The following is a 20,703-nucleotide window of genomic DNA, read 5'->3' as shown; positions in this document are numbered from 1 at the left end:
AGCTTAGCTTAGCATAAAGAAGGGAAATGGGGGGAAAAAATGTTCTGTGCAAAGGTAACATAAGCAGTTTACAAGCACCTGTTTCAAGTTTCCTGCTGTTGCCAGTCTTTATGCTATGCTAAGCTAGCCAGCTGCAAGCATGAGAGGCGGCTATCAATCCTCTCATGTGACTGAGCAAGAATGCAAATAAGTGTATTTTCCAAAATGTTTAACCATTCCTTGAAAGGAACACTCATAGCACTTGCAGTGTTATCTTTATTTTGATAATACGGGGTAAGAGGGGACTTATGACATGCAGCAGCGGTCCACAGCCAGACTTATAGCATGCAGGGACATATTAATATAGAGGTAAGCATCTTAAAGCCAAAGGCAGCCAGGCCTCTCCTGTGTCTATATACTGTGGGTTGGAGACCATTTATTTTTAAATAAATACTCCAATTGGGGGATTTGCAAGAGACAGATATGGAAAAGAATAGCTTGAATTGCAGCAGCGCAGGCAGACATGTCTTGACTTTTAACTCCCTCGTAGGGCTCAAACTCCAAAAACACTGGACTTCAACGCATTTTTCATTGGACCTTCCCTGACTCTCAGTGGAGGGCCCCTTTAATAAAGAGACATGGAGCGTGTATAACAAGGTGTAACAAAAGATGCTATCGGGCTGCATTATGGGATGTGTAGGATCTGGTGTTTTTGAAGCTTAATCTATGTTAGACACTAAAAGTGTTAACCAAAATTGTATAATCTTTATCTACCAAGGCCCACATTTAATGGAATTGCAATCCTAAACACCTGGAGTACCTCTTTAATGTAATAAGGAGAGGTGGCATTGCCATTCATTAGGCGTCCCAAACCCACACAATTATTTTTGAGAAGAGATTTGATAAAGCCGAGGCCAACAGCAGACTTAGTTCCTTAGGATTTAGTCTGTGAATTAGTTTTTTTTAGATTCTCTGTGGAAAGGTATTTCTGTGAACTGTTAAAAGAATGTTTTCTATTATATGAAACGTTTTCTCAGCTGCAGTTGCAAACATTAACACAATGTGCTAGTATGTGCCCCATCAGTAGTTTCCCTGTCAACTCGTGACCGCAACAGCCCCGGTCCACCGGTTTGTAATGCGGGATGATGGCCATCGTCTTCCACCAATAGGAGCACCTCACTGATTATTTTCCTCCAATCGCTGCGCCACAAAACGGGGGAAACCGAGTAAAGGCGGACTTTGCCGAAGTGCTTTCACTTAGAGTTCTGCGTCATTTGCAACAGTGACCTGTGAGTTGGTGCGCTCGTTAGTATCAGAAACATTTCAAAAGTGTGTATTTATACAAGGACCGAAATGACACGGCTGAGGATATTTAGTTTCATCGGGGCGCTGCTGATAACACAAAGCGCCGCCATATTCAGGTAAATACTTTTTATCAGCTGATTTTGGCAACAAGAGTGAGCTAATATTAACGTTGCATTACATCCTATATCATTTCATAGCAGCAGACAAGCGGTCTTTGTTGAACGCAAGGTAATGTGTGCGCGCGCGTGTGATAACTTCCTTGTCTTGTTCTCTGGTGATGTTAGCCTCACGTGTTTCCAATTACTTTTTTTTTAAGTATTCACCTGCAATAATGTCTCCAGTGCACGTGAGATGATGCCATCTCTGCACTTTAAACCGTTACAAACTTCGCGTGAACGTAAACTCTGTACCAGGAAGTAGTCTGTCACACGCGAGTGGTCGCGCGCCCCCGAGACATTTAATTCAATAATTACGTTTTCCTCATCTGCAGAGTGCCACTTCATAAAACCAGGAGCCTGCGGCGCCTGATGAGCGACAATGGGATGTCTGTGGAGGAGCTCCGGGCTTTAGCGAGGCGCACCGGAGCGCCGGACAGCTCCCCCGCTGTGCCCGCAGAGAGGCTGACCAACTTCATGGATGTATGTCTTCTACTTCAAGTAGCAGTTCAAGCCCTGATGTCAGCAACCTCAGAAACTCACTGAGGTTCATAGTGAGCGAGTGGGAATGATGGCAGTATTAGATTTAGACATCCCCCTTATCATAGGTTTCCATCATGCCTCTGACTTTAAACAGAGTGGACAACCCAGATCAAATACTCTATATTAGTTACACCTGTGCATGCTTTGGGTTTGAAAGTTGAATGTCTTCTGCTGCAGATGTGGTGGTGGTTGCTCAGCAGATCTCAGCGTTAATCGACTGTCTCCTCAGGCCCAGTACTACGGGGTGATCAGCATCGGCACCCCCCCGCAGGACTTCACTGTGCTGTTTGACACCGGCTCCTCCAACCTCTGGGTGCCCTCCATCCACTGCTCTTTCTTTGACTTGGCCTGCTGTGAGTGACTCATTCAGCATCTATCTGTGGGCCACTTCCCCTAAAAGATGCTTGCTGTATTTACCACGCAGTAGTGACTAAAATGTCACACTTCTTCTTTATTCCCTTTTAGAGTTTGCTTTTTATATCTGAAGTATGCCTGCTTCAAAGAAGGGGACCCATCAAGGACACGAGTACAAATTGTTGAGACTCTATTAATGATAATTAACTGCATTATTTATAGCTAAATTGGTTATTCAGTGTAACAAATAGAAGTCAAATAAACAAAGAGACACAAAACTGTCTCTTTGTAGTTTTTTTTTTTAGTAGTTATGTGTGTCTTTGTAGTAGTTTGGTGCCTCTTTGTAGTTGTTTTCCGTATCTTTCTACAGGGAGGCCCGTGTCACCCGTCTGGCTCTGCTTTCAAACTGTTAATGGTGTATTTATCACAAACATTATTTTGTGTCCTGAATCTATAAATGCTGTGGAATATCATGTTTGACAGATTGCTCTCTCTCGCTCTCGCTCTCTCTCTTTAGGGATTCACCATCGCTACAACTCGAAGAAGTCGAGCACGTTCGTCAAGAACGGCACAGCGTTCTCCATCCGGTACGGCCGAGGCAGCTTGTCTGGCTTCATCAGCGGAGACACCGTCTCTGTGAGTTTGAGAAACGCTCACTCGCATGACCTCGTCTGTTTTAAACGGCATAACTCAATCATAGCGGTCACGCCATTCCCATCAGTTCATTAAAAGACATTGACGTCTCTCCTCCTTGCAGATTGCAGGGATGCCTGTTCCTGGCCAGCAGTTTGGTGAAGCGGTGAAGCAGCCCGGCATTACGTTCGCAGTGGCCCGGTTCGACGGGGTCTTGGGCATGGCCTACCCCTCCATATCAGTCGCCAAAGTCACCCCGGTGTTTGACACGGCCATGGCGGCCAAGCTGCTGCCCCAGAACATTTTCTCTTTCTACATCAGCAGGTTGGTGTCCGACGGAAGAACGAGCTCCAATCACATCAATAATAATAATAATCTAATCGCTGCCTTGTGTTTTGGTTTAACTGTTGGTCAGAGACCTTGTGGTGCCGCCAGTGGCACACATGGTTATTGTTTATGCAGTAAGTCATGTCTGTCTGCCCCGCCCCCCCTGTCTCTTAGAGACCCAAAAGCAGCTGTAGGAGGAGAGCTGATGCTGGGTGGGACAGACCCCCAGCACTACACCGGAGACCTGCACTATGTCAACGTCACCCGAAAGGCCTACTGGCAGATCCAAGTGAGCGGGTGAGAAAGAACCCTGTGTGGCTATTATTGGTGTTATTAGAAGGAACTGAAATAATGAAGTAACTGAAAATGGTATTCTAACTGGGAGCCCAGTGTGAGTGACTGTGAGGCCTCTCAAGACACCAAACCGTGACCAGGCCCGTGTCATACATTCCTTAATGTCTAATACATTTCTACCGCAGTCATGACTCATGTGCATGCATGAAAAATGAGTTTTAAATGAGTGTTCTCTCGGTCTTACAAGCTGCACGGCAACATATTTCTTAGCCGGTGTTGGAGGTAACTGGTACCTTTTTTGTCGCCCCGCCCCGCCCCGCCCCGCCCCGCCCTGCAGAGTTGATGTCGGCGACCAGCTGACTCTCTGCAAAGCCGGTTGCCAGGCTATTATCGACACGGGAACGTCCTTAATTGTAGGTCCTGTGGCGGAAGTCAGAGCGCTGCAGAAAGCCATCGGAGCTCTGCCCCTGCTGATGGGAGAGGTAGCGCTGACGCATAACAACAGCTGTGATGTACTTGTATCCCAGATGTGACTTTTTAAACACTGGAGCGCTCGCTCACTTTGGGACTCTTGAGATCATTCCAGCGCCTTCTCCTCTCCCTCTGCTCTAGTACTGGATCGACTGTGAGAGGATCCCATCCCTCCCCGCCATCGCCTTCAACATTGGAGGGAAGATGTTCAACCTGACTGGAGAGGATTATGTCATGAAGGTAGATTCACTCATGGATGACCTTTTTTTTTTTTTTTTTAAATGTAGTCACTGCCAGTTATTTAAACCAATTAAAAGGTGTTTACTTACCAAAACCAACAATGCATTCATTGATCCTTTTTACAAGTGTGTTTGTGTAGCGAAAGACGGCGGCTTATTCTCCTGAGCCGTAGACTTCCACTGTTTATTATAGAACACATCAGTGAGTCACAGCATTGCACTGTGTCCCTTACTTGACGCACATGGCCGTTGTAGTTCATTTAGACGGATTAAAGCACTTCATGGGATTTGATAACTATAGGACATTGCCAGCCTTCGCCTTTTTTTTTAAATGTTCAGTTTTGTTGATTTGTCTCATTATATAGTTGAGTTTTAATCATGGGCTTGATGTGTTTGTCTGCATTATATTGACGGGTGTTTTAATATTCTATCTCCTCGGTGTATTGAGACATTATTCAGACACACTTGGGTCAAACGTGTGACCCAATCTTTTTTACTTTTGCACAACTGAAAACAAGACGTTTCTCCTCTTTGCTGCAGGAGACTCAGATGGGTGCATCCATCTGTCTGTCGGGCTTCATGGCCATGGATATCCCGCCCCCCGCCGGGCCCCTGTGGATCCTGGGAGACGTGTTCATCGGGAAGTACTACACCGTGTTCGACCGGGCCGCCGATCGTGTGGGGTTTGCCCCGGCCAAGTAGTTGACTGAACACTGTGTGAAACGTGTCGCACTTCTCCTTTTTCTAGCAGTGTTTGTGATTTCAAGGTTGCACTGAGCAAAGCTAAATTTCATCATAAACGTTCCGTTAATTTCATTTTGCAGCAATCCAAAGCATCGAGTGGTTTCTGTACATCACTGAAGAACCTGGCTTGCCACATAAATATCTCACACCTGCTTGTAATAATGAGGTTTCCATGAGGAATCTGGCTGCTGATGAGCAAGTATGGATGCTACATTAATATTTATCTCCACACATTCTAGCGAGGAAGGAGGCTGTTCTGTCCCACTGAACAGAATCCACAGAGTCCTTATTGAACTGCTTAACTCTGTTTCTTGCACTTGTCTGTGAAGCTGCTTTTGATTTAATCAGATCATTCCGAGTTGCCGATGTCTAATGATGGATATCATAATCGGGGCTGCTTTTGCACACCGGCTATGTGAATTTTATACCAAACATCACTGAATAAAACTTGATTTGTCAAACTTTGAATGGATTTGTTTCCACTGATCATTCATCATGTAACAGTAAGTCTTTCACACTCAATCCTTAAATCAAATCAAGCACAGATCAACCTACAGAATGTAACTTAACATTTTAATGAAGTATACAAAGTGCTGCAAGGTTCACCTCCAGAGCTGAACTGGGAAAAAAATAAAAAAAAGCTGGGGAAGAATACACAGCATGCAACAGAATATGGCTAGTATGAACTCCACAAGGCAGAGCTAGTGATCTACTTTGGGTTTTTGTTTTACAACATCACGAATGTGACACAGTGAGTCTCCTCCCGCCAGCACAGCAGCCATTTGTAGCATGAAGTAGGTCTGCTGAGGAAGACGCTTAATATGCAAACAAAGCTACTGTGGATTCACTTTAGATCAGCACATCCACAACAAAGCACAATAAGCGACGCTTTATGCAAATAAATAATGGGCTCTTATTTTGGTTATAAATGTACAATAAATACAAAAATAGTCACCTGTTTCTCCGTTACTATCTGGATGATTATTGTTTAACTGAATGCACAACCGGACTAAATCAATCCCTGTATATTGAACACTACAAACTGAGGGGACACTTGCTCCACATCACTGCGTTTAATTTTCAGTCTAAGGCTAAACGTGAGAACGAAGAGCAACCGCGTGGTTATTTTTGACATGTTTCGGGGTTATTCATTTAAAGAGAGTCACAGCTATTGTTGTGACTCCGCACACTGTGTCCTGCGCCGAAGCTGCTTTTATATAACTGAGGATCAGTGAGTCAATCCCTCTCAATCAGATCATGATCTCAAAGAAGTTAGCACCTGTAATCCAACAATACACGACCGGACAAGCCTGCACCACCACCTGCACCACCACACGTTGTTGGTGCCAAACACTTCATGTACCAGCAGCCCGTCCTGTGTGTCGAGGCCTCGCTTACTGCACTAATCCGTGTCTGGTGCACCTATACATGGATCAGGTTTAATGTGGACGGGAACCGGTGTGCACACACAGACACATAAACTACAGCGGTAACGGGCTCCGTGCTCTCGCTGCAATCAGGCCAGGAAGTTAATACTGAGAGGAATTCTGAGTTATTCCCATGTTTACAGCAGTGTGTGATTGGTCACTGCTGAGAGAGACAGACAGTGAAAAACTGAAGTGTCCCGTCAATACTGAAGGAAATGACCTCGAGGGAAAGAGAGGGACTAACATTTTAAATAAAGCAAAAACCATTCGACAAAAGCACTTTCAGAATGTCCCACAGAGACATTTTTGACCAACTTACTAACATTTGACAGTGCAAAATAACCCGTGACGGAGGTCGTAAAATATATATATATATATTTTAAAATGAGGTAAAGCATATTAGACCCGTGCACCAAAGCAATAAATGTGAGACTGAAGAACCTCTTTTTCATAAACAAAGTATTAGATGGACGGACAGTCACATGAAGATCTTTTCTGTTCTCGCCAAAATAAGTGAGAATATGGTGGCGCTGTATTGTTCAAATGTCACGATCACGGACAAGTCAGACATTTCCATAAATGGTTGCACGTTCCGAACTCTACATCCGATTCATAGTTGGAACGGTGGGAAATATTACAAATAAGACAACATATAACTCATTGTATATTCACCGGTTTGATTTCTAGATTTAGGTAGATAACACATGCAAGCCGCACACATTCCCATCACAGCCCGTCTGTTTTCAAAGATCCCTGGGAACATGGACATACATTCTGCACGCAGCCACTGTATTAATGAAGTTATTCAAACTGAACTCTGGCAGTATTTCATATTATGTGCGGTAGCAAAAAAGGAGCATGAAAAGACGGTTAACTGGTCTCTTTGGGCTGATCAACAATTTATTAGCTTTTAGGTTGGCATACACACAATCAACGTCACACCCTACCCCTCGACACAGTGGCTTGGATCCATCTCAAAACAGAGGAAAAGACTTAAAACCCTCTCCAACAGGTTCAAAAGAGCTCAGTGAGGACGCAGGCCTACATTTTGACACGGACCAACCAATGCAGCTCATTAGAACCCGACATCACGTCTAACCGTAACTTCATTAATACATTGGCTTTAGTGAGAGCCATGAAATCCCATGGGCCTCCACTTTCAAAGATTAAAATAGTATTTGCATGATGACACCACATGCAGCTTTTAAGTCAAGGCTCACGCGGATCTCGAGACTAAGTAGCTGCTACTCTGTGTGCGCGTCACACTTTCTCACTGACGGCATTTAAGACTGAAGAGGCCGAGGATGATTCCATGCTGTTGTCGTTTTTTTTTTTCCTCCCCAGGAGCCTCATTATGGCTAGAGGTCACCATTGCCCACTAACCAGTGGTTGACGTTTCATTGCCGCGTTGCTGTGTAGTGACGTTGTTGCACGAGGTTGTCAGGGATGGGACGGCTGGGCCACAGCAGTCCTCAGCAGCCCCTCGGGATCCGAGAGGGCGCAGTAGAGCGTGTACCCCAGCTCGTCCACTTCCTGTTCAGTCAGCTCACAGAATAAGTTCACTTTAGGGCTGAGGGCGCACAGCAGCCTCCCTGACTCTAGGTGTCCCACTAGCGCTCGGAGCAGCTGCAGGAAGCGGTCGGCCAGCGCCTCCTGTGTCCAGTCGCCTTCTTTTTCGCAGAGCAACAAGATGGCGTTGGTGAGCTGGCTGGCGTTGAGCCGGTTCAGGGCGGGGTTGAGCTTGCACACGGCCTTGGCCAGCTTCAGGCAGGCGCATCGGCAGCCACCGTCCTCCTGGTCCAGGGCCCTGAGTCGCGCCGTCTCAGTCACGCGGAAGCTCTGCCGCCACAGGTTTCCGTGCCGCTCTGCGGCGAGTCGGTGCGGTTTAGCGATCAGCGAGGTTCCGTCCTCCATCACGAGTAACGGTAGGAAGTCCACGTTTAGTTTCCGGTCCGTCTCGTACTGCACCTCCAGGGTCAGCGTTTCTGAGGGAACCACGGGACGAATGATGTAGTCGAGGACACTCCCTATGGCTGGCCAGTTGATGGAGCCGGCCACAAGCTTGTCAAAGACCTCGAGGACCGATTTAGGGGAGAGGTAGCCTCCGACCATGCAGCGGTCCCAGTAGCTGCTGCTCCGTGGGAAATACTCCAGATTCTCCCTGCGGACGAGCCAGAAACCGGGAACATTCATGATGGTGTCCTCCCCGGGGATGGACGACCACAGGTTCTTCTCCAAGATAAGAGGCACCATGAGCTGGGCGTGGTCCGCTGTCACCACCTAAAAAGATGGAAGAAAGCGGAGAAAAGCACAGCGGGCTGAAGATTTTTACAAACCAAATGCTTTCTCGGCTCAGAGTTGAAATTAAGATTATTTTGTCTCAAAGTAGGGTCAGATGTAAGTAATCTCTTACCTGCAGGTCATCATACAGACTGCCACTCAGGTACATCTCTCTGAGAGGCATGTCGGGCAGTTTGGCGTGGAGGAACACTCTGAGTTCGGCACAGATGTCCAACGCAGCCCTCCGTGCCACAGCCTGCTCCTCGGTCGGGATGTTTACGTTATTTTGGTAGAACTCCCACAGATGTTCCTGCAGCGACAGACGCATTCGGGCCCGCTGCAGGTCTGACTGAGTGGTGCCGCTGCCTCCCACGGCAGCTCGACCCACAGCCCTCCGCAGACAGTCTGGGGAGATTAGAAGAGGTTTAAAGTTTTGAAAAAGGAGGAAGTGGGCAAAGTTGAAAAATACATGAGAGGAATGAATCTACAAATACTAAATTAAGGGGCTTCAACCGTATTTGAGAAAGGTTCAACTACATCACATCAAACTAATATAAAAACAGCTGGCGGACTAACAACTGTGCAACAGGGAGCCGACACCCACTGTAAAGGAAGAGCAAGAATCCTCCAAATAGGCCGTCTGTCAACAAATAAAATGACAGCTGGCTGAAAGTCGATACCACAAAACAGGCATGTCAATACTGCACGAGACAGCATGGTAAACACACGTTTCCTCACCTGGTTCAAAAGCATGTGAGGAAGTGGGCAGAGACTGTAGCGACCTGCTAACTGTGGACTTCATGTCACGGTTGAGTACCCGCGGCGACGAACCCATCCAGGCGGGCTCCTCCCAGCTTCTCTGTCCCGTCGGCTCGATATTGGTGGGGCTGGTGGGCGCACTTATGGCCCGGTCATACATCTGCACAACAAAGACTTGTTGTGAGCACATCGGTCACGGCGGTATGGACGCTGCAGTAAGAGCGTTTTACCCCCCGTCATCACACGTGGGAGTGGAGGGGCGAGAAGATAAAGAAACGTTGGGAGATAAATCGCCTCTCACTTACTCTTTTGACAGCCAGCGTCGCAATGCCGAGCATGGCCGCTCCTCCCACTCCCAGCACAAGCTTGGCATTGGAAAGCATGAAGTCAATGGCTGTGCCAATCCCATTGTCATCTTTCTTCCCCTTGCGGTCTCCGTTCACCCCCGCCATCCTTCCACTGAAAACAGAGGAGACAAAGACAGAGAGTAAGACAGGAGGACTTTGTTCTGTTGCGTAGCTCAGGGGCACTGATTGAATATTGAAACCCACCTGCGTGATACACCTCCAGATGATCTTTGAACCACCTGCAGATGACCCGGGACCCCTTCCCCCCCCCACCCCCTACATAAGCCCGCCCAATCGGCTGTTGAGGAAGAACTGGCCTCTCCTCAGCGCGACCTCCTTATCTTCGGGTATCGTCAGGGTTTGGCAGCGGCGGAACTCGCGAGCCACGGCGCGGCGGTAGTAATTGCGGTCGGTGTACTGAAGGTGACGGCCTGCGCGGAGCAGCGCCCGGTACAGCTCCAGCACGGCACAGCGAGACCAGCCGCCCATTAGGGACTACACATGGAGTGGGGGGACACCCTGGGTCCTGGGGAGAGGAGAGCAGAAGTCACGTGATGAAGGAACCGACGTGAGAGACAGCAAAGCTGCCTCATTTTGTTTGATGCAATGAGCGAATAGGATGACACAACCGTATCTATAATGTTAGAAAGCACTTACAAATCATAAAGACGGCTCAGGTTAGGTTACCTGCCTCTCACTCTTGGTTGATTATCACTATTAGTATTTAGGTATCAAAAACAAAAACCCAAAATTCATCCATGACTAATGCAGCAATTATTTTGTCCAATCTGTCTCTGCCTTTAGAGAAAAGTAGGTAATATATTACATTTACATTTAAGAGCAAGCCACCTTTTAACAAAAGGTTTAAAACTAGCTGCTCCTTTGCCAGTTTGTATGTCGTCTGTTGGAGAGCACCAACGGTTCACACTGTCGGCTAGTAGAGACTGCAATGCTGCTTAATGTTAGCATTAGCAACCATCCAAATGTGACCACGGAGCTTAACATCGTGGCTCTCTGTCTCCCTTATTTCTAACTACTGTCATGTGACTGTTGCCTCTACCCGACGTGAAATACTGTCATTGTAATCTGGCGAGGTTAATTTAGTCTTTAGAAAATGGCTGTCTCAGCGGAAAGTCACACATTCACTCACTCTTAGCACGTTAGCTTAACACGCTAACTAGCTGTAAGGCTACGAAAGCGCTGACCTTACCTTTAGCCAGCCTTATTGACAAGACACACTCACAGAAAAAGAGCGGAAGATACAGTGGAAGCAAGAATACAAGTACACAAACTATGAAAAAAAACCGCAGATACCTACGTTTCAGAAATTAGACCAGAGATGATTATGTCTTAAGCTTCAGACAGCAGTAGGGCTCATCTCAAGCCGGGGGTCAGATCCGACACTGACAACCGGAAACAGATAGTGGACTACTCACGTACTACATCCGGGTTATATCCTTTTATAACAATACATTTTACAATTTGATATAATTGATTTATTATTACTTTACTCCTGTACTATTCTTTACTAATTATCTGTTTACATTCAAGAATTGTGAAAATTCATATTTGTGTATTGTAGACTTTTTATGATATAATAATTACTTCTGGTTGTTGCTACGATCAATTAATATAAAGTGAGACTGTGATATAGACAGAGTGGGGTTATGGTCATTCTTTTTAGAAAAAATACTTGATGGTTCACCTGAAATATCTATGATATCCCACAGGAAAGTAATTACAACATATTACGGTCTATAAAAGATAAAGAGCTACAACTGAGCATCCTGCACAGTTTTTCTATTTTCACCACACAAATGTTGCCAGATGGTGTTACTGTTCAGATGTCATATCAGGTGGTTGATGCTTAAAGTTACAACTCCACCATGCCAACGATGTAAATGGTTTACAGTACAAAATGTGTTTGGTATAATAGTCAACATAATGTCCCATAAGGATGGAAATGTTGGGTCTTATGGTGTTTGTTTTATATCAGACGGTCACATGCAAATCACAAGCCAGAGAGGTTTGAACCTTTAATGCCCATACTGTTGGACTTGCTGTGGGATTTTTTTCATAAACATTGTCTTGATATTTGATGGAATAGAGGGAACCAACCTTATGCAAAGGTTGAATTTCAGGTTCAATGGAAGCCTTTGCAACGTTACCTTGAGGAGACATGATGGGATGAGTCACATCTTCAGAGCTTCAAACATTCTTAATGAGGTTAAAGGAGCAATGCTGGTGAACCTGCTTTACGGGGTATTTATGAGTGTTAACATTGGTATTTGTGTGTGTGAGAAAAATTGTGTGTGCATTCTTAATTAGTGAAACAATTTGTCCCAAACCATGATATTTCAATGCAAATATCATACAGTTTATAAAGCAAAAATACAAATAATCATCTTTTAAGTTTTAGTTATGATCAGAACATTCTGTAGCAGAGTATTGGTGGTAATGGTGACCCATCTTTGCAGATCAATGCAGAGTTCCAGCACTTTCAGCATATTGGTCATGCATGCAACAGTGACACACTGATAAGTTGTTGTGAAATCAACCAATCAGATCTGTAGTCATTTAAAATAATTACTGAACATTAGACTGAAATGCAGTGTTCCAATGCTTTCTCGCATCGAAAATGTCATGCCTGTTTCACCTCTGACCAGACCAGCATCACTAATGGGTGGGGTTGGGTGTGGTAAAAAGTGCCCTTGAATTGGTGAAAGATGAGCTTGTTTTCTTTGAAATCTGGTGCCAAGAAAAAATCATAAATCTCTTTACCAATGTCACACTATCCTGTCATTCATTATCATCAATGGTGCATTTACACACAAACACACACACATACAATTATACACACACACAAATATTTTAGCTTTGTGATATTTCTCCCTGTGCCTAGGGACCAATGACGGTGTGAGATCACCATGATTGGAGGTTTTATGGAACAGGTCCCATTGACCTTGTCAGTAATACATCCAGATGGTGCCTGATAGCTGCAAATCATCAATAAGAAGAGGAATGAAACATAATGTATATGACTTTCACAGAAATTCTTTATATACAAAGACGGTTATAAAACAAAGCAAATCATTTCATTGCATTAATGATAGTACACCATGTAAGGACTTAAACAAATATTTTCTTTCATGTTATTGGTAGTTAGAAAAATTATCAATTTGCAGTACATCGATGCAAAAGCTTTACCACTATGAAATGAAACCAACTCTTCAATGTTAACATTTAAGAAACAACTGCTTATTTCCTTCCTGTAACCTAAATTCAACTCCTACCTCCATTTTTTAGAAACACGGGTACAAGGTTTAGATAAGATTAAGGACTGTGGAAAGTTTTCTCCAGGACTGGGCACTACAATTAATATCACTGGTGATGATTATAAAACACTAAAAGCTAGATAAAAGTCCAAAGATCTGGATTAATGACACATTTTATGGTTATAATCCATAGGGTATTTTTCTTGTTGGCCCCATTATTACAAGTATATAACATCTAAGGGCCTGCAGACCTGTGGAATACTTCTGATCAGGGCATGTACTTCATTCCTTTCATCCTAGGAATGATATGTATATCTCTGATGTCATCATGCTGAAGCAGCCAACACAAATAGCGCTCCGTCCCCATGCCCCATCCACTGGTGTGGAGTGGTTTCACTTGCCGCATGTCAATGTACCATTTGTAGGACTGCTCTGGCACTGCATGGTGCCTGAGGGCCTCCTTTACCATCTCTGGGGTGGAATGACGTTCACCGAGACCCAGAGTCTCACCCAGCCCCAGGAGAAGGTCAGCGGCTTTTGCTTTGCACCGCCCAGTGCCCTCCACATAGGCCTGGTAGAAGGGAACCCCTAGATGGTCCATCTCAGTCAGCCAAACAGCACCTTCATATTTCTCTATCAAAACCTGCTCTCCTTTGCGTGTCAGCTTTCTGCCAAACTGCGGCTGGCCATCTTGTACCCACTCTAAGCAGTCAGCGGAGGGCATCATGGGAATGGCCTGGTCCAAAGGGACTCTTGGCAGAGGAGTTTTGCCATCCAGCTTACTCAGCATGGCTTTGACATGCGTAAGGGTCCCGGCAGTGTTGAGGATCATATCAGAGTGTTTCTTCAACATGGACTTGGTGAGATGAGCCAAGTATCCTTCTGCTGTAGAAATGGCTTTGTCCATGTCACCCAACAGTTCACACTCCACATGGTAGAACTGGTTCAAGTGAGTCGCATCAGGATCTTCCCCTCTGAAGCTGGAAGATATGTAGTACGTCCCCGGCAGGTTCTCCTGGAAGCGAAGGAAGTATTCAAGTACAAATTGCATTGAGTCAGCCAAGTAGATGTCCTGGCCCAGCAGGTTAACAGAAACTGGTTCTGAGTCCGATCCCAAGCCCATTGGTGAGGAGATGGTGTCTGTGGTCAGAGGAGTTAGAGCATAGGAGTACTGGCAGGAAGAGTGGAAATATTCCACTGTGCTGTGAAAGAGAGTGTTTTGAATCTGGAACAGGTTGCGATACCACTGGCTCTTGATGGCAAGTGTGGAGTGAGACTGAGGGTCTTGCCATGAGTGAGAAGGCCTGCAGTGGGTGATTTTTGAGTGTATCCCTTTGAGGGCCTCTGGGTCAGCAGCTGGGCCATCCAGTGATGACACATATCCAGGGTAGCTGTGGAAGAACTCTGGTTGCAGATCAGCAGTCTTAGTGCCATCTGGTGAGGGTAACAGAGGGATAAGCTTGGCATGGGCATAATCAATCTCAAGGCCCTCAAAGATCAGTGCAACTCCTCGAGCTCTCATCCCCTCTTCCAGTAGTCTGGCAACTTTATAAGTGGCTAAGATAAGTGCTTTGTAGTCAGCTTCCTCCAGTTTGAAGATGTCACTGGACAGTTGTTTGCGTGGCACCACAACGGTTAGTCCAGGAGTGTTTGGGTACGGTGTCAGGAAGGCAACATGCTCACTGTCCTCCCACACTCTCCACTGCTGCTGCTCTCCACGTACAATACGACTGAACAGGTTATCATTGGAAGGGTCCCCACAGAAGTCAAAGCAAGAAGGTGCATTTGGTGTTGGCAGTCCGCTTCTAATCTTGGCTTGAACCTGAGTCAGTGCCTCATCATCCCAGCGTGGGCCACTTTTTGAGGTGCAGTAGCGAGGATCGTGAGTTTGGAATTCCTCTTCATTTGCAAGATGGGGCTGCCAGTTTGGCTCTAGGCCATGAAGAGGAAGAACTCTGATTTGTGCTGGCTGATCAGGGGTTGGATTGGAAACCAAGGCACAGCGCTGCACTCCCAATCTCTTACATAGTAAGCTTGACACAGCTCTTGCTCCTTGTAGCATAGCCACAAAATCAGGTGTAGCCAACTGGAAGATGCTTCTTGCCCCGCTAAGACTTTTTCTGGTCAGAATGGTTGACCCAGGGATCCAGGGCTTGGGATCAAGGTAGGCAACCAGATCATCTGTTCCCCAGATCACATGAGAGAAGCTGTTGAGTGGCCTGAGGACCTCTACACGGGAAATGCCATCAATCATTGAGGCCACAAACATCACACCAGCATTTGTTTCAATGATGGCATCACCTTTAGTGTCCAAAGCAATGATTCCTGCACAGATCCCATCTAGATTTTCAGCTATCACTTCTCTACATGCCTGCCTAAGACTATAGCCAGTGTGCTGATAGAGACTGGCTATTTTCTGTGCAACTGTGTGCCTCAGAAATACATCTCCATCTCCAGAGCAGGTAATAGCTAACTTGTCATCAGCATATATTCCTGCCCCTACTACTGCTGTATCCCCAACTCGCCCTTTCAGCTTTCCGACCAACCCACCTGTGGAAGATGCAGCAGCCAAGCTGCTCCAGCGATCCAAGGCCACAGCTCCAACTGTCTGAGGGTGGTTGTTTTTTGAGGCCTTTCCATCAGTGAGCTTTGCAGTTAACTGTCTGTGACGCATGTCAGTGTAGAAATACTCAGCCCCAACAGGCTTCTCTTTCTCCTCCAACCCTTTCAGAAACTCCTCAGCCCCATCTCCCACGATGAGTGAATGTGAGCTCTTCTCCATGACACATCTTGCTGCTTTTATGGGGTTCTTCACACTTTGCACACAAGCAACAGATCCTGACCTCATTGCATTGCCATCCACAATGGTTGCTTCCATTTCAATTTTGCCATCTTTGTTGAATACTGAGCCTTTACCTGCATTGAACAAGAAGCAGTCTTCCAGAGCTTCTACTGACTTCTGAACTGCGTCCACACTCCTTCCACCTTGTTGAAGCACTTGAGATCCAAGGGTTAAAGCTGTCTGTAGAGCAAACTCAATAACCCCAATCACGTCAGTGTTCAGCATCATCTCCTCTCCAGCACCACCATGGATCACCAGAGTGTAGTCTGTGCTCATGCCAGAGGTGGAGTCAACACAGGTTTTGTCCTTGTCCTGGCTCCCTGGGCAGTGGTTTGTCTCTCCATTCATATTCTCAGTTGGACTCTGATTCAGTGGAGGCTCCAGGGCTCCCATTTGGTATGCAATGGCATATCTAACAGCTAGAAGCATCACTAACTTGAGGTTTATCTTTAGGCTTTCTTGAAGCTTCTCCAATCCCAAAGCAAAGCTCCCTTTCCCATTAAGTACGATACGAACCTTGTCTCTCTTCCCAAGGTAGGTTACAGCCAGCTGATCTTGGGCATAAACATTCCCTACTCCACATTCCGCGCCCTCCAACAGATCTGTACCTGTGAGGTACACAGATGGACATCCAAAGGGGTCCAGGTACTTCTTCAGTGGGTTGTCAGGTGACAACGATCGACGCAAGGCAGCTAGGTGGGGACCAACTCCTTTACCATTTTTGGTGTTTTTGATGAGGCTCTTATGCTCCAAAAATGCAACATGGAATAATCGTAGGAGTTCAGGCGTGTATTGGATCGTGTTATCTGAGGCAATGCAAGATGCCAAGGCACCTACTAACTTGAGGGAATGCATGGTGATGGAGTATGTAGGATCACAACGGCCATGTTCGTAGTGACGCATATGGGTAGGTGTTACAAGTATATGCTTGGCAGCAGATTCCCCAAGAGTCTTCCTCAAGGAAAGCTGCAAAGAGAAGTTAATCCAAGCATCATAGAGGCCTCTCTGCCCTCTGAGAGTAGAAAAGACATCAGGATAGGCCAACACATCAAAAGTGAGAACTGGATGTGTTGCTTTTAAGTCAGGACTCATCTTGGGTGCATTTACTGCTTGGAAGGGGAATGATAGGGATGTTGGGCAAACAGAATTTATATTGTTTACCGTGACAGACCCATTAACATTTTCTTTGTCCATTTGGACAAGGTCTAAGTCAGCAGTCTCAGACAGATTGTACACATGCTCAGTTATGAGCCCTGCCACCATCCCATCCACAGCACTGTGCTCAAACACCATCCCAGCTGTGCTGTCGTTGAATACAACCAGGTTCACCACCTGTCAAAAAATATAGAAATAAAGATCGGTTGATTCTTTTAGTCCATTGAAAATCATTGAGCACTGCAACCTCTGACCACATTTAGTTTAATTGTGGAATACTTACATTTCTTTACTTTTACATTTTAGCACTTTTCAAAATCAAAGCATTTTACTAGCTTAGCTTGTTAATGTCCACTTTTGAGACTGGATGTCCAAGTGGCAGATATGCTGACTTTTAATGAGCTGCAATTAAATATCTGGTTGTAAATTTAATGAACTGAGATTTTCTCTAAAAGTGTAACTGAATTATTTTGAATAAAGTGGTACTTTGGTAGTGTATACGTGAACCCTGGTATAAATGTGATATTGTGTGTATATTGCCTAATTTGACCACAGAACAAACAAAGTTTGAGGACGAGGAATCTAATCTTAGCTTGGTTTAAAATTGTTGTCCAGATTCTACCCAATACCTTGTCATAGTATCTCAGACATGGACGGTCTCCTCCTCCTCCCAGCCTCACTGCATTGAGGATATCAGCCAGTTCAGAGGGAGCGTTACAGTCTTCCAGACAGAGCGTCAGCGCGGCACTCTCCATCAGCCCCAGGGATGCCGCTGCGTCCCCTCCTTGCCCCAGGATCTCTTCCCTGGTGGCAGCCCAGACTTTGCGCTCCAGAGCCGAGAGGCTGCAAATGGCAAAGGGATCATTCTGTTTTCCTGCTCTGGGTTGGTCCATCACCTGAACCAGCTGGTTGTAGATGTCAATGAACTCTCGAGCAGAAACCGGCCCACCAGTGCTGGGACGCCCCAGTATGTCAACAGGGAACACACCTCCAACACAGGTGACGATAGCATGGAGGCTATCTGGGTAGACCTGAAAATAACAAAGTTTCAGATTAGAAATAGAGCTGACCTGGCATATTTAGAATTAATAAACTTTTCCTTTTTGTTTCAATTTTACCAGTTATCTCACCAGTAATCTTACCTTAATCTCATCTCGACTCTTTCCAGGAATCCGGCTGGCAGCGAATACCTCAGACTGCTGTGTGCGCTCCATGCGCACATTGCCCTCCAGTAACATGGGCTCACTGTACAGCTTTGCTGCTGCCCAAAGCAGAGCGGCTGCCCTCCCCAGCTGGGTACATTTATTTGACTTTGAAGGAAGAAGAACAACAGGGAGGGCAGTGGAGGTGGGCAGGGGATCAGTGCAAGACAGCAGACCTCTCTTGAACTGCTCAGTCACCCAATTCTCTTGGCCTGAAGCAATAAAAGACCATTTTTTCTGGGCCTCTTGCAGGAGCTCCCTCTGCTGTTCCAGCGTACTTTTGAACTCTGGGTAAAGGTCAGGACCTAAAGTGAGCTGCAGGACACGGCTCACTTCTTGCAAGGTGACATCCAACTCTGGAACAGGGTAGTTGAGAAGGGTCATCCTGTTGATATGGAGGAGGCTTAATAGAGAAGGAGAAAAACAGAGACATAATAAATGATGATCCCAGGTACTGTTCTTTTATAGGACTGTGCATTGTAGCTGCAACAGAATGAGAAATGAAGAACACAGAAAAGGAAAACCATGCACCTACATGTTAAGTGTATACATATAGAGTGCTGCAGGGATAATGTAATTTTGCAGGCCAACCCAGGAAGTTAGCATCGTATTGGTTCCCTGGACAAAAAGCCAATGAGATTTTTATCAATTGGATTTTGGATTACTGCAGAAAATAAACTTTGTGGCAAACACAAGTTTATGACAGTTACAGGTTTTGTTCAGCATGAACACTGCCTTTCAGTTTTTGAAGCTTGAATGCAATCGGCAGAAGTAAAATGCTAATGTCTGACTGTTGCATAGGCCCATGGACGCGTTTCATTTGTGTGCCTACGAAGAAACAGGATTCTAGTTGACTTACCAATGGCATTGTTTTTGTGCTTAGTGACACAAAAAAATGGTCCATGTACACGAATCAAACGTTTCAATTTTGTGACTATTTTAAGAACTGCCTTGAGATTAGGTAAGGCAATGCCAGTCTATCATTCGGTCAGCCGGTCGGTCCACTGAGGACTGGAGTCCTCATGACTTTGGTGACTCCCTGATATTTCCTCTGGCGCCATCATGAGGTTGACTTTAGGATATTGTAATGAAATTTGGTACAGACATTCCAGGTTCCTCTCAGGGTGAGTTTGAACAACTTTGGTGAAGTGTAAGCTTTTCATCCAGCGTCATCATCAGATCAAAATTTTGATTTGCCCAATACTTTTTACTAAATACCTGCACAACTAATCGCATCACCATCAGCCTCACCTGTGCATTGTATTTAATCAGTGCTTATTAGCATTCTAACCCACTAATGTTGTAGTAGTAGTAACTAACGATGAACATGGTAAACATGATACCTGCTAAACATCAGCATGTTAGCATTACCATTGTGAGCATGTTAGCATGTGGACGCATTTAGCTTCAAGCATCTTTGTGCCTACAGAGTTGCTAGCATGGCTGTAGTAAAGCTAGATTCAGGTTTACTGATATACAGGACACACACACACACACACACACACACACACACACACACACACAGACACACACACACACACACACACACACACACACAAACTGGCAAGTGTAACTTGTCATTTCCCTTTTAATTTCCTTCACATGATGTCCAACCTTTTCCACATTAGTGGAACCTGTTATTCAATTATCTGATTGTTGGCAAGGGACAGCTGAGTCTAACAGAGGTCTCTTTGTGTGTTAATGTTGTAAACATGAATGGTATCTATCCAGATTTTACTTCTGTGTAAGACAATAGCCCCTGGACCCAGTAACTATATGGACCCAAGTAATGACCGATAATAAATGGCATCAGCTCTCACGTGAAAGAACTTACTCCCTTTTCGCCAGCGTATTTGGTTGCCGATTGTCCAGGGAATGCATCTCTCGCAGTATGACTGTTGGGAAATTAGATTTCTCCTGATTTATCGCATCAGTTCAAGTCCTCCACACAATGCTGGCCGTCTGTATTCTATCTGAGGGTGGATTCAGGTTCTGCAAGGATACAGGTCTTGTGATTCCAATAGCTCATTTACTGAATACAAGCAGTACGACCAGCACTACTACTACCATGTATTACATAATTTATTTTTCAATGTAACAATAACGGACATCTGACTTATATAACATACATTATCTGATTTTATGGACATTAAATGGGTTTTAATCATTCTTTCAAACCAGGCAAAATGAACAAAGCACATGCAGAAAATGTGAAACGTTTCTCTTCATTTCAAATTCTCTTCCTTTAAAGGGCCGGTTCACCCAAATCCTATGAACAGATTTTCTCATTTAACACAAGATCATTTCTATTTTAAATGCAATGATAACCGTTACTGGCCTATTTATCATTGCCCTGGTACAATCAAGGTACA

General features: G+C 45.3%; 2 protein-coding genes across 2 annotated transcripts; one reads left to right on the top strand and one right to left on the bottom strand.

The window, feature by feature from the left end:
• Positions 1 to 1,246: 1,246 nt before the first annotated feature.
• Positions 1,247 to 5,512, top strand: napsa (napsin A aspartic peptidase). Its single transcript, XM_079177630.1, has 9 exons — positions 1,247 to 1,400; positions 1,775 to 1,922; positions 2,212 to 2,335; positions 2,854 to 2,972; positions 3,094 to 3,293; positions 3,471 to 3,593; positions 3,928 to 4,072; positions 4,203 to 4,301; positions 4,841 to 5,512. The coding sequence occupies exons 1-9, from the start codon at positions 1,333 to 1,335 to the stop codon at positions 5,000 to 5,002; spliced, it is 1,188 nt and encodes a 395-aa protein (XP_079033756.1). The 5' UTR covers positions 1,247 to 1,332; the 3' UTR covers positions 5,003 to 5,512.
• Positions 5,513 to 5,605: 93 nt separating this feature from the next.
• On the bottom strand, positions 5,606 to 10,106 carry mief1 (mitochondrial elongation factor 1). The gene is made up of 5 exons (XM_079177629.1): positions 10,062 to 10,106; positions 9,816 to 9,969; positions 9,490 to 9,670; positions 8,885 to 9,156; positions 5,606 to 8,751 (listed from the first exon to the last, which is right to left on the bottom strand). The coding sequence occupies exons 2-5, from the start codon at positions 9,960 to 9,962 to the stop codon at positions 7,912 to 7,914; spliced, it is 1,440 nt and encodes a 479-aa protein (XP_079033755.1). The 5' UTR covers positions 9,963 to 9,969; positions 10,062 to 10,106; the 3' UTR covers positions 5,606 to 7,911.
• Between the last annotated feature and the right edge of the window lie 10,597 nt (positions 10,107 to 20,703).

The sequence above is a fragment of the Pholis gunnellus genome, assembly GCF_910591455.1.
Source record: "Pholis gunnellus genome assembly, chromosome: 17".
NCBI classification, from domain to species: Eukaryota; Metazoa; Chordata; class Actinopteri; order Perciformes; family Pholidae; genus Pholis; species Pholis gunnellus.
This window is presented reverse-complemented; position numbering and strand designations above follow the sequence as displayed.